The sequence below is a fragment of the Piliocolobus tephrosceles genome, chromosome 8, assembly GCF_002776525.5.
Source record: "Piliocolobus tephrosceles isolate RC106 chromosome 8, ASM277652v3, whole genome shotgun sequence".
Taxonomy (NCBI): domain Eukaryota; kingdom Metazoa; phylum Chordata; class Mammalia; order Primates; family Cercopithecidae; genus Piliocolobus; species Piliocolobus tephrosceles.
Genome location: NC_045441.1, coordinates 121,398,758 through 121,412,081, shown reverse-complemented (window position 1 = coordinate 121,412,081; position 13,324 = coordinate 121,398,758). Strand labels below are relative to the sequence as shown.

The following is a 13,324-nucleotide window of genomic DNA, read 5'->3' as shown; positions in this document are numbered from 1 at the left end:
GAAAGGTGATTCATTTTAGAAGTAAAAGCAAGGATTGGAGACGTTGTCAGGGGAGAGGATGGTCATCATTGAGTAACAGACAAGGGGAGCAAACAAGAAAGAAAGAGTAGAAATTGGAAAACCTTCCTTAAGATAATGAAATGACTAGGTACCTTTGGAAGCCTCCACATAGCTCAAATGTTTTGATTGCATTTTGTTCTTGGGCTTCTTTGCTAGATAAAACCTTTGCTAGTACACTAGTCTGGAAAGCTGGTGAGAGGCTGAAAACCTTTGTCTCAGCTCCCATGAAGTTCCTTGCAAGTTTCAGACAGAAACAAGAAGAGATTATGAAAGCCTCAGACAAAAGACCAACTCCCTCTCCATGGGAATCTGTTCATGCCTGGAAATGGCTACTATGGATTCACACTCAGGAAAAGAGACCCTGTCCCTTTATAGGGAAAGGGAGGAGAGTGGTTGCATCCTGGATTTTATGTAGGAGTGTGAATCTCATACTTATGTGTCAGTTCTCTACTTTAAAAAGACAACATGGATATAAAGGTAATAAGAGCGATGTGAGTCAGACAGCAAGGGAATGTCCTTGATAAAAGGCTGTACAGTCTCATCAGCCTGGCTGGGCCTGTCTTGGGGTGTGGTTTCATGAGCAGAAGGACTGGTTGACCCAGCAAGGCTGGGGACAGGGCTGTGAAAAGAATCCTTTTCTTGTTCTGGTCTGAAACCTGCAAATAATTTGATGGGAGTTGAGACAAAGTGGTTCTCAGCTTCTCTCCAGCTTTCCAGACTGCCGCGTTTGGCAGAGGTTCTATGTGCGGACAGGCCCAAGAGTAAACTGAAAGCAAAAACAATTGAGCTAGCTGGTGGATTCTGAAGGCCTCTAATCATTTAATTACCTTGCAGGAAGCTTTTGAATTTCTGCTTTTTCTTTCTTGTTTGCTCTTCTTGTACCAAATTTCTTTCTTTTAAGTATAGAAGAGGAGCCTCCTTCTGTTGCTCAGAAAGAGGGAAAAAGAACCAGAAGAGAATGAAATAAGGCCAGGCATGGTAGTCCCAGCACTTTGGGAGGCCAAGGTGTGAGGATCACTTGAGCCCAGGAGTTCAAGACCAGTCTGGACAACATAGTAAACTCTTCCCAGTAGAAAAATATTTTTATTTTTTTCTACAAAAAATAAAAATAAGTAAGTAAGTAAGCTGGGCATGGTGTTACATGTCTGTAGTCCCAGCTACTTGAGAGGCTGAGATGGGAGGATTGCTTGAGCCTGGGAGATTGAGGCTACAGTGAGCCATGAGCAAGTCACTACACTCTAGCCTGGGCAACAGAGCAAGATCCTGTTTCCAAAAAAAAAAAAAAGAAAAAAAAAGTGAGTAGGGGAAGAAGAATAAGAGCCCACCGTGTTTCCCAGGGCAATGCAGAGATTTTAGAGGAATGATGGCTTCAAGTACCCAGACTCCAAGGCAGTTGGGACACCCCTCAATACCTGACACAAGCAAAGACTGCCACGGATTCACAGCATCTCAGAGGATGGGATGCCAGGGCCCCGGAGAAAGGAACTAGTCTGGAGGAAATGACCCAGAGAAGGATATAGAGTTGTATGTACTAAGCTCTTGCTGCCACACTGGCATCCTCTCCATTTCCCGTGAGCCATGGTACGGTGAGCCTGGCAGGCCATGGCAGGGAGCGGCTCTGGGGTAGTTTGGAATAGCCCATGCCTCCTTTATCACATGGAATACATTTTGGCTCCTCTTTACCTTGGATGTTTATTTATTCTAAGAAAAGGAAGCTCTACTGGGGAGCTTCTGGTCCAGGCTTGGAGGTTGCATTCTACCCAGCTCAATCCCAGAGCCATTTTGAATGTGAGCATAGAGGTGAACCAGAGTTGGCCACCTGGTGATGGTTGTTGTAGCATCTTCCTAGTGAATGTGGCAAAGACGAAACAAGTAAAGAAGTATGTGTGGACTCCTGACTGACTCCAGCCACTTGGGGTCAGTGAAAGGAGGTCATTGTCCTCAGAACTCAAAAGACAGCTCCTGGCTGCTAGTGTAAATATGAGGATTTTTTTATGTTGTTGTTTGATTGTTTGCTCTATTTTTACATTCTACATGTACTTATTTTAGCAATGTACAGTCATGGGCTGCTTATTGTTGGGGATACCCTCTGAGAAATGTGTCATTAGGCAATTTTGTCATTGTGCGAACATCATAGGGTGTACTTACACAAACCTACGTGCTGTAGCTTACTGTACACCTAGGCTACATGGGCTAGCCTATTGATCCTAGGCTACACACCTGTGCAGCAGGTAACTGTACTGAATACTGCAGCCAATTATAACACAATGGGAAGTATTTGGGTATCTAAACACATCTGAACATAGAAAAAGCATGGTAAAACTACAATATTATAATCTTATGAGACTTCTGTCCTATATAATATAGTTTGTCATTGACCGAAGCAGCCTTATGTGGAACATTACCATATATGTTTCTGGGAAGAGATAGTAGCAGGAGTAAGGGGTAAAAAGAAAACTACCCAATGAAAAGGTGATTTTGTGGAAGCCTCCAGAAACCTGTGTGCTGTCACTACTCTAGGGGAAGAGCTTACTCACAGCATGATACTCTGAAGTTTTGTTATGATTTAACTGTTCATTCTTCATTACCCTAAGCATTTCAGCCACACTCAAGGCATTGTGAAAGGTTTAAAGGTGAAGAAGATCTATGGAGATCTGTGTTTAGAGATCTGTAAAATTAGGCCATTGGTCTACATCATCTCTAAAGTTCTGTCATTGTAAGTAGAAAGAAGCTGGAAAGTCTCCAAGATAAATCCATGTCCAAAAAGTGGTCAGGGGGGCTGGCAATTATAGGGTGACTGTCAAGTCAAGGCTTAGGTCAACCATCTTTACCTAACAGGGTGACCCATACCCTCAGGACCTGCAGTTCCACTGAACATCCAGCCCAAGGCCCACCCTCTTGGAATGAAGGTGTACCCAGGCCCTGGTGACTCCTCTGGAAATCTCTGGGATTTTCATTTCCTTTTACCCTTTGAGTGAGGGGATGCAGACAGTGTCCTTTTGTTAGCTAAGAGTGAGGCTGACAGGTGGCTTTTCATCTACCCGGCACCATCTTGCATCTCAGGAATGCTTTCATCTGTGTGTCTTCCATTTCAACAGTAGCTTTGTTGACTATCAGGGATATTGAATTACCTTTTTTTTCCCCCTGAACAAAGAATGTGTTCAGGTGAAGTTATTGGTCTGGAACAGAGAACTAGTCAATCGTTGTTGTTATTATATTAATGGCAAGTATTCCACCATAATTACAATTATTAGAAATAGAATGCCCAATAACATATGCTGTTTATAGTAACTATATTCCAGTTACAAGGAATGATTTTGTTTCAACTAATGATGGCATTGTGATAACAGCCCTGGGCCTTCAGATCAGCTGCCAGAGCCTTGGGTAGCCATTAACAAAGCCTTGCCCACCCCTCTACTGAGCAGGAGCAGCCACTGGTCCCCAGCTGGCTTCAGAATCCATCCCCAGCTCCTCCACAGGCCAACCTGGACCTCCCATCAGGCACACACACTTAACGATGATGCTTGAGGAACAAAGGTGAACTTCCTTGCAAAAGCAAATCCATTGGCAAGAATTTGTCCCTGATGGACTATTTTGTTGTTTTTTCTCATCTAAACTGAAAAGCAAAGTGAGTTGCTGCTGAAGCTGTATTCTCTGGGCACCAGACTAGAGAGGCTTTGCAAGGAGGGTGAAGCACATCTGGCCCCCAGGTGTGCAGGCTCACCCAGGAGGCTCCCAGGAACGCCTCTCCTCTTGAAGTTCAACCAGACTGCCTACTCCAGAAAATAGTTGTAAGATCAGATGAGGCAAAATGAATTCTATTTGATTTGTAAAACTGTGTTTGAAAGCTTCTCCCAACATCCCCTAATACCCCAACACCCTGAAAAGAAACTCAGAGCCAGGATGAAATCTGGTATCGAAAGGATCAAGTCTTCTCCAGGACTGAAGACCCAACAAGACCAAGAAAGCCCTAGCTCACGGGCTGCTGCTTGCCCCTGGTACTGAAATAAGCCCCATGCCCTGAAACAGGAGCAGAGCAAGGGCATTGACCCACTGACTAGACTCTGGAGGGAAATCACCAACCCACTCTGTCAGCAATTCTGCTTCCCTTCTTGCAGGGAAGGCATTCCTGGGATCCAACCCAAGGGAACAAAACCACGCCTGCCGTGCCTTTCACCCTCCTGTGGGGGAAAAAAAAAAAAAAAAAAAGCAAATCCAGCTACAGAACATGCTCCCCACCCATGCACCACCCCCACTCCAGGTATTCAATTACTGGGTTGCCATTCCTCCAGACAACTGCACTTTCCATCAATCTTGCCTGCCCCTCCCCACTTCAGGTTATGGGTATTTCCTTTTTATATTATTACTTTGCTCTCTCTATAAACCAGCCTGTCGTAGATCACACTAATGGCATTATAAACTTGGGGAACAGCAAGAAAATATATGATGCGTTACATTTTTGTATTGGGCACTGTGGTTCTGAGAAGGTGAGTATAAATTTGGGGGGTTGGCTGGGGTTAGGGCTGGCTTGTCTTTGGAACTAATGAAGGCTGAGGTGACTTGGACGGAGGAGAGGTGACCTGTAAATCATTTTTTCCTTAGCTGCCCACCAGGTCCCTGTTCTTCCCTAGAGCTCTGATTTCCCCAGTCTTGCTGTAACAATAGGAGAATTAGAGCCCTCATTTTGTAAACACACTGAGGGCTATAAATTCAAGGGCCTATCACCCCCATCTGCAGGCAGCACCAGCCCTGAAGGCAGCCTTTTCTCTCCCAGCTGGGCTGCATTCTTTATATCCTTGTTCAATTTTTAAATATGCAATGAAGCCTCTGTGTAAAGCAGTCACTAATGTGCTGGACATGGCGGATAGAAAGTCATCGTTCTCGCTTTTATACTTTGACTTCGTGTTCCTGTTCTCTGCAATTAGCAGTGCGATTTGTATTTTGTGTGCATATCAGGGGAGACCAAAATGTTCATGGGGCTGGACAGTTGACCTTCGTCACCTCCTGAATGCCAGCCTTTAAAGGTGTGCTTGTGCCTCGAGCCACTGCCACTTCCCACCCCCCTGCATTCTTAGAACTGCAGAATGTAGCCACAGGCAAAACAGCCTCCGAGGGAGTTGGGTTCTTCTAGCATGCATGTGTCTCCAAAGAATCTTGTTAAATACAGGTGTTTTCCATCCTCCAAAAGCTGGCCCTTTCAAATGGTAGTTCAGAGAAATGGCCTCCTTCAAAAGAGAAGGGCAGTATGTTTTTGAGGAGTTTTGGATGGAAGCTGGATAATCATCTGTGGATAAAGGTCAGTATGGTGATTGGGTGAAAATACTGTGCTCATCATTGTCATGGGCACTGAGTGAGGTAAATAGTGTCCTTAGTGTCTTTATCTAGAACACGGGAGTGATCTTATATGTGTGTGTGTGTGTGTGTGTGTGTGTGTGTCTGAAACAATATAGTACGTGGAAAATATGTGGAAGGGGATGGAGGTAGTGGAATTGACAATTGAATGCTTGTACCAAGTTAACCATGTCAATTAGAGTCGCAGCAGTATCCCATGCTGCCTGTCAGAGCCAGTTACTCAACTGGACAACCATACCAAGTTGCAACATACCAATTATTAAAATATTAAAACATGTCCCTGCTGATAGGTGAAGAGCCACCCCTCGGAGGCCCACTTCCCCCATACCTCCAGTATTCATTCATTGGCTCATTGAATGCCACATTTTGAGCTAGTTTTGCAAGCATGATTATCCGCATTTTAGAGGTGGGAAAACTGAGCTTCAAAAAGATCATACAGTTCTATATCCCAGATTATCAGCTGGGATATTAATAGAACTGGGACTAAAAGGAAAACAAACTGTTCTTCTCTATACTTAACAGCAAATGCGTGGGGCTTTTTTCTACACCAAGCAATTCTCCAATCCTCGGTGCTACCCAAGAAACCACTTGGGTAGCCTAGAACTCAACTCATTTCTGACACTACCTGCCCAGAGTGAGCATTGGCTCTCACAAGTTAAAGGGCTCAGTCCGACAAGACTGTCCCCATTTCAGATGCCAATTGCAAGTCTGAGGTTGTCCCCTGCAGTTCTGACCCACCAGTTATAAGTCAGGGGCTCCCACAATCCCCTCCTCAGATTGAATAATTTGTTATAACAGGTCACAAAACTTGGGGAAGCATTTACTTACATTTACTAGTTTCTTTTAAAGGGTGTTGCAAAGGATACAGATAAATAGCTGGATGCAGCAGTGCCTAGAGCAAGGTGTGGGAAGGGGCACTGAACTTCCTTGTCCTCTCTGGGCACCACTCCCTCAGCATCGCCACCTGGGAAGCTCTCCAAACCCCTTCACTTAGGGTGTTGATGGAGGTTGCTTTATGTAGACAGTTGAACTCAGTCACCAGCCCCTCTCCCTTCCCCAGAGTAGAGGGCTGAAGTGCCACCCTCTAATTACATGTGTGGATCCTCTGGCAACATACCCCCATCCTCCAGGAGTCACCTCATGAACATAAATTCAGGTATAGTGGAAAAGGGCATACTGTGAATAACAAAAGATGCTCCTTTCCCCCCAGTCATTCAGAAAATTCCAAAGGTTTTAGAAGCACCGTACCAGCAGCCAGAGGAAAAGACCCAATATATATTTCTGATGTCACAATATTCCAGGGACTACACATCATTCGATTCATCTAATCCAAACCAACCTCTTCATTTTATGGGTAAAGAGACCCAGAGGGTTTAAGGGGCTTGCCCAAGGCCGAATGGCTGGCAGATCTCCTGTCTCAGGACACATGGAACGTGCAACTTTACGATGTCACTTCCCAGAAGCGGAGGCTGCTGTTCGGGGAGCAGTGGCCAGAACTGGGACCTCCCTGCCAGTCCCCCTGGTGTTTGGGACACTTAGAGCTATTTAAGTTAGGCACACTTATCCTAAGATGTGAAGCCCAGAGGACTGGAATAAGTTGGGTGGGAACTGCTGGGGTATTTGCAGAAAATTACATGGAGGCAGGAGCAAAGGAGATGGGTCTTTTGGAAATGAGGTGGGAAAAGGGAGCAGATGAGGGACAAGATGCCGGCTGGGTTGGGAGGAAAGGACAAACATTTGCTGAATGTCCGCTCACTCTAGGCCAGATGCTTTATATGTGTTAGTTTATGGAATCCCCAAAATGGTCGTTTGGAAGAGGAATTTTCAATCCCTATTCATCGTTAAGCCAAGCAATGATGACAGGACTTGTTCAAGACTCTGAAACTAGACGGGGAGGAGGGAGACAGACTTACTCGCACAGTTACAGGATTCCCAGCCAGACTCCTGCTGGGTGATGAGCCTTCAAGGTGAAGATAAAGGTCTGGGTGCCCTGAGTCCCTGGGCCATGAAACAGGGCCTCAGGCTCACGCCCTGGAGGAATATGAAAGTTTCTCTGAAGTTTCCCTGGAGTGTCAGATCTGTAGGTGATTTTGTATCTGGAATCTCAGCACAAGGCAGGTCAGGATCTGGGATGCTGGGGTGGGAGGAAGGGGCAGGGTGGTGGAAGTGGTCCCTTCATGCCTTGTTGCCTAGGGAGAAATTGCCATTTTACATTTCAGTTAGGAGGGACACTGGGGTCAATCAGCAGCGCCACTAGAGGGAAATGTGCCCAGCCCAGCCCTGGGCCTCTCCAATTATTATTAATGAACTTACTCTCAGAGCTGCCAACCTTTTTATATGCAAACTAGGCCTTTATGGGGCTACTGATAATCAGGACTCATTAGAGAACTCATCACAAGTCTCACTAAAAATCTTACAGGGGACGTGGGAGAGAGGCATTTGCTGCTGCCCATGTCCTGGACAAGAACAGTCTAGCCCCCAGGCAGGGCTCCAGCCCAGCTCCAGAGGGTTTCACAGCTCCAAGTCCCCTGGTCTTCAGAGGGACCCTGGCTGACTGACCAGCCCATCCTGAGGTGGTCCTGCCCATTGTTGGGAACTTGCCTCTTTCATGAAGGGCAGAAACTTGGTGACTCAGGCAGTTGGCATCTGAATTCTTCAGCTACCAGCTCATCTGCTGATACTGAGCCCTTCTTTCGCCTCTCCTCGCCTCAGTTTCTCCTTTGCAAAATAGATGGGGTCCATGAGGGTAGTCAGAGGATTCTGAGATTCCAGTACCCTCAGCGCCTCATTTCTGGGTGGCAACATGTGGGTGCGGGAGGTTGAGGGAACAGGTTCCGGGGCCTCCTGGCTCTCACTCCCAGTGCGACCAGACCCAACTCCCTCCAGAGACTGTGGCAGGAGGCAGAGTCCTTCCTGCTTCAGGGGAGGGAAAGCTGCCCAGGGCTCAGGCAGAGGGAGGGTGGAGTCAAGTGGAGCCTGGACTCACAGCAACCCCACTCTCAAGGATCTGCTCTCCTCGAGCTGCCAATATCACTCTCTTCCTACTCCAGCTCTGATCTCCATCTTTTCCACAAATCGCTTCTTTCCTTTGTGTCTCACATTCCCACCTTGCTAGAGCAGGGACTGAGGGAGCGGCTGTGGTAGGGGCACAGGATGGAGCTGCTAAGACTCTCCACAGGTGGCTACCTGGCGTCTCCAGAGACCCACATGCTGTAGAGCCTCAGACCACACGCAAGGTGAAGGCTAAGACCAAGGCCCCTGTTCTCTTCCTGCTGGGCCACCTCCCTGCTGCTTCTCTTCATTGTTTTAGAATGGTGGCAAAATACACATATCATAACATTTACCGTCTGAACTGGTTTTAAGGATACGGTTCAATGGCGTTAAGTACATTTCACATTGTTTTACAGCTGTCACCACCATCCCCAACTGAGGTGGTGTTCCTGTCAAACAACTACCCATCCTGCCTCCCCTTAGACATCACCATTCTACTTTCTGTCTCTATGAATTTGACTGCTCAAGGGACCTCCTACAAGTGGAACCCTGCAGTATTTGCCTTTTTGTAGCTGGCTTATTTCACTTAGCATAACGTCCTCAAGCTTCATCCATGTTATAGCAGAGTTTCCTCCCTTTTCAAGGCTGAGTAATATTCCATTGTATGAATAGGTCACATTTTGTTTATCCATTCATTCCTCAGTGAACACCTGGGTTGCTTCTGCCTTTTGGCTGTTTTGAATGATGCTGTTGTAAAGATGGGTGTGCAGATTTCTGAGTCTCTGTTTTCAGTTCCTCTGGGCATGTAAACCCAGGAGTGGAATTTCTGGATCTGCAGTTCCTCTTTTAGCTGTACTTCAGGATAAAGGTGTGAGCAGCCTGTAGGGGCATGGGAGGAAGGATTAGTTTAATGGGCCTGGGACACTCCCATGAAGAAAGGCTCCACTGCTGGTCCCTCTGTGGACCATGGTCTTGCTCCTCCAGCTTCTTCTCTGTCTCCTAGGTTCTCTTATAGCTTTCTGTCTCCCTTTGTTGCTTCCATTTCCCCTGCCTCTCTCTCCCTCCTCTTTTCTTGTTGGATGATCAGAAAGGATAGAGGGAACAACCACTACAAATCATGGAATCATGATGGGTTAAGATGAACAGGGTCTTGGAGTCCCGCTCAACTAATAGATAAGGAAATTGAGTTTCAAATGTGCTCAGAGTTCCAGAGCTCATCAGCAGCTCAGGGGTACTTGAGCTAGCTCAAGCCTTCTCCCTCTAAGCCTAAGTCTTGTTATGGTGTAGCTCGTAATGGCACGGAGATATTTGGCTCATGTTTGCTCTGGGATCTGGGAGGGACAGCTGCCAGTTGCCTAACTACCTGGAACCCCTCCCTTCCACCATTCCTCAGTGGCTTCCTTTCTGCCTTACTCTGCTAAGGACAAGTGTTAAGGTGGGGGAGAGAAGCCTCTGCTGAGAGTTGGTGGTGAGCCCATGACAAAGCACCCTCAGAAAGAACATGTGCGTCATGCTTTTGATGATCAACCTGCCCAGGAACCATCTGTCTTGGCATGCCCCAGACAGAGCCACAGATGGAGGAACCTGGAGGATAGTGGGACCTGCCTGGCACAGGGGGTACCCAGGCCATACTTGTGTTATGGAAGGCCTCACGCCTGCCCACATCCATCAGCAGGAGCTACAATACTGACTCTCCTCCACCCAGCTCCTGAGAATACAGCAACACACCAGCTCCTACCACTCAACTGGGCAGAGCACCCACCCTCCTTCTTCTGACCTCCTTATGTCCCCAGTCCTCCCTAGACAAAGCCAATAGCCCCAGGAAAAAGGGGCCCAGTGATTCACTGTCTCCATCGTAAAGGCCATCTGGGCTCCTGTGGCTCCAGGGCTAAGTATGCCCATTGCTAGCATCTAGAAAGAGCTCAGAGTGTTTCTACTCTGAGAGGCATTTCTTTGGGGCCAGGACATCCTAAAGCTTGGTCAGAAGCTTCTGGATTTATAAAGCCTCTGGGTCCCATTCCGGAACATTCTCAAACATCAGATTCAGCCCACGTAGGGAAGGTCCTCCCAGCCCCGCTGCTGCAGTCAAGACTTACATTCCAGGGACAGAGCAGGGCCCAAGGCTTTGCCTCTCTGTGGAGATTCTCACATGGTCTATCCATCCCAATTCTTGACAGTCTGGAACTTAGCAGGCAAAGAGATAATCAGTCCGCAGTGGCGGGGCGGGGGAGGCCCAGCCAGCAGAGGCAGTCTCTAGTAGGGTAGAAGGGTGCCACGAGGAGGCTACAGGAGTGTCGGAGAATTCAGATTGCATAAGGAAGGTATTCAGGGAACCCAAAGAGGGTGGGGACCACCTCAAGATATGACACTAGGACCCCAGATTCCTCAGTTTCATTTTTGTCCTCAGTGCATTGCCCACTGGGTGGGCACGAGCACCTCAGGGGTCACCTGTGGGTGTGTCCGTGGAAGGGTGGAGACAGGGAACATCCGGATTATGTCTGCAGAGGTCCTTGCTCTTTTGGTTTCCTGGCTGCCCAGCCTGAGCCATGCACTCTGTCCCCAGGACTGCCCCCAGCTGCTGCGAGTGGACAAGATCCTGGTGCCTGTGGAGGTGATCAAGCCTATCACACTGAAGGCCAAGAACCTCCCCCAGCCCCAGTCTGGGCAGCGTGGCTACGAATGCATCCTCAACATCCAGGGCAGCGAGCAGCGGGTGCCCGCCCTGCGCTTCAACAGCTCCAGCGTACAGTGCCAGAACACCTCTGTGAGTCACCCAACCCTGCCCACCGCCAAACCAGGCCCCCACCCCACCCACATCACTGTCATTTTCTAGGAGCCAAATCAGCTCAGTCCTGCAGTCATTTCCTCAACATGCACAAAACTGCCACCTGCTTCCGCCATGCCTGCTGGCACATCCCAGCCCCACAACACCTGCCCCAGCAACGTGCTGGGTTCTGAGGTCACCCAGGGCCTGGCCGTAGTTGTAAATGTTTGTAAAGGTTGTCCGTGCAAGACAGGATTAGAAGGGATATTGGACCAGCTGTGGAGCTGTGAGCCCTGTTTGTGGGCAGATGCTGGGCTCTAGGAACCTTCATGTCCATCCTCTTTCCTGAGAAGCTCTGAAAGCCCTGTGCCCTGCCTTCTCAACAAGCCCCAAAGACATCCCACCACCTTCACGTCTACATAGAGGCTGTTTCTCAGCAGAGAAGGCTTCTGAGACAGACCAAGCATTGGCAGGAGGAAACAACAAAAGGGAAGGAGCTGGCCAGGAGCGTGCTGCTTAGATCAGCACAAACCCTGCCCAATGTGTAGCAAATCCACACTAAGCCCAAGCCCTGTCAATGAGTGGTCAGCAGCCCCCAGGCTGCTGACAGCTGTCTACCTCATTCCTAGGTACCCCACAGTGAACCCCACCTGTGTATCACCTTTTCTGCCCACTTCCCTTCGCACCTGCCATGTTGCCTTTCCAGCTACTGCTCTGGTCTCTTTCTGACTTTCTGGGCTCCCTTCTTTGTGCCCAGATGCTCAGAGACAAACACTAGACACATAGATTCAGAACATTTTCAAGTCATAGAAACTTTAAAGTTTTTCTTCACTGCACAAAAGAGAAAGTGGAGGCCTGGAAGCAGGGGCAGATCTAGATTTGTGGGGTGAGACATACCATTTGGAGACCTTCTTTAAGACTGAAATATAATAAGTACAAAATTAGATACATAGGCCTTAAAAGGGGCTGTGTGTGCGAGTGTAGGCCCAGAAGCTGAAGCTGTATTCACTTTGGGGTAATGCATCCCAAAATATGGCAGAAGGTAAGTGACTTGCTCAGGGTCACACAACTAGTGAGTGGCAGAGGTGGCCTGGATTTGAGGGCCCCTTCTGTGTCACACTGCTTCCCATGTATTCTTCTAGTTGCTCCTGGGCACTTACATACAGTGTCTGTATTTGGAGATGTGATGTGTGACCAGGAAAGTCCCAGAAAAAGGATTTCATGGGACACCCCACTCTTCCTGCAGGAAGTAGTCCAGGGGGAAATGGAGCCCAAAGAATCCTACACACTTGCCCTAGGTCACTCAGCATTACAGGGATAGAGCTGGTCGCTGCTCTCACAACCTCTGAAACCCCAGATGTTGTTCCCACGGCATCCCGTGTGCCCATCCCCCTCCTGCCCTGGTGGCCAAGCTATTTTTCAGATTTCTGCAGCACTCCAGATTAAATCTGCAAACAAAGGAGATATTAAACACCTCCTGTTTCCCCATAAATTCTGAGTTCAAGTAGATCAGCCCCAAGGGTTTGGCTCAAGTCATTCTCTCCAAAACAAGACGCTCCCTGTAGAAAGAGACCTGCATCTGGGCCTCACATTTGACTCTGCAGAAGGCTGGTGAGGATCTCAAACCGTGGAGAAAACAGCCTTGTTTCTTCAGAGAAGCTGCCCCAAGGATCTGGGGATGTCAGAAGGGTGGATAGAGCCTGCGGTCCTCAGATGGCTGTGCCCTCAGTTCCCCAAGAGAGGGACACGGGTGTCGTAAAACTGGGCCCCATGGCCTGGGCTTTGGTTGACTCCGTTAATAGACAAAGATACTCCAGACAACAGTGTGAGTTGTCTTCTAGACCCCTTGGTCAGAAGTTCTTTTGTGCCCTGGGGACTAACTTTAGCTTCCAAGAAGCTCGCTGGGACCCTCTGCCATTCTGTTGACTGCCAGAATTGGAAGTAGATTGTGTTGAAATGTCCTCAGCATTTCCCAGGCCAAAAGCTGCCTGACCAAATGAGTCCTTAGCCATCACAGGGAACTCCCCAAACATGGGTGCGAAATCAGAGCCTCCTGGGAACAAGAGCACAAACAGGGTCTCAGCAGCACCAGGCAGGTGAGTGCTGTCTCCTCCTTCATGGTGTCCCTATGGGGTACCTGGTGCTGGCATCCTGGTC

At 48.2% G+C, this 13,324-nt stretch overlaps 1 protein-coding gene across 2 annotated transcripts in view; it reads left to right on the top strand.

Annotated features, from left to right (window-relative positions):
* PLXNA4 (plexin A4) overlaps positions 1-13,324 on the top strand; it is a 449,834-nt gene that overhangs the window by 355,794 nt on the left and 80,716 nt on the right. For both annotated transcript variants that reach the window (XM_023207833.1, XM_023207834.1), the window contains one exon: positions 10,967-11,167. In XM_023207833.1, the coding sequence (XP_023063601.1) occupies positions 10,967-11,167 (201 nt within the window). The remainder of the gene's footprint in view (positions 1-10,966; positions 11,168-13,324) is intronic.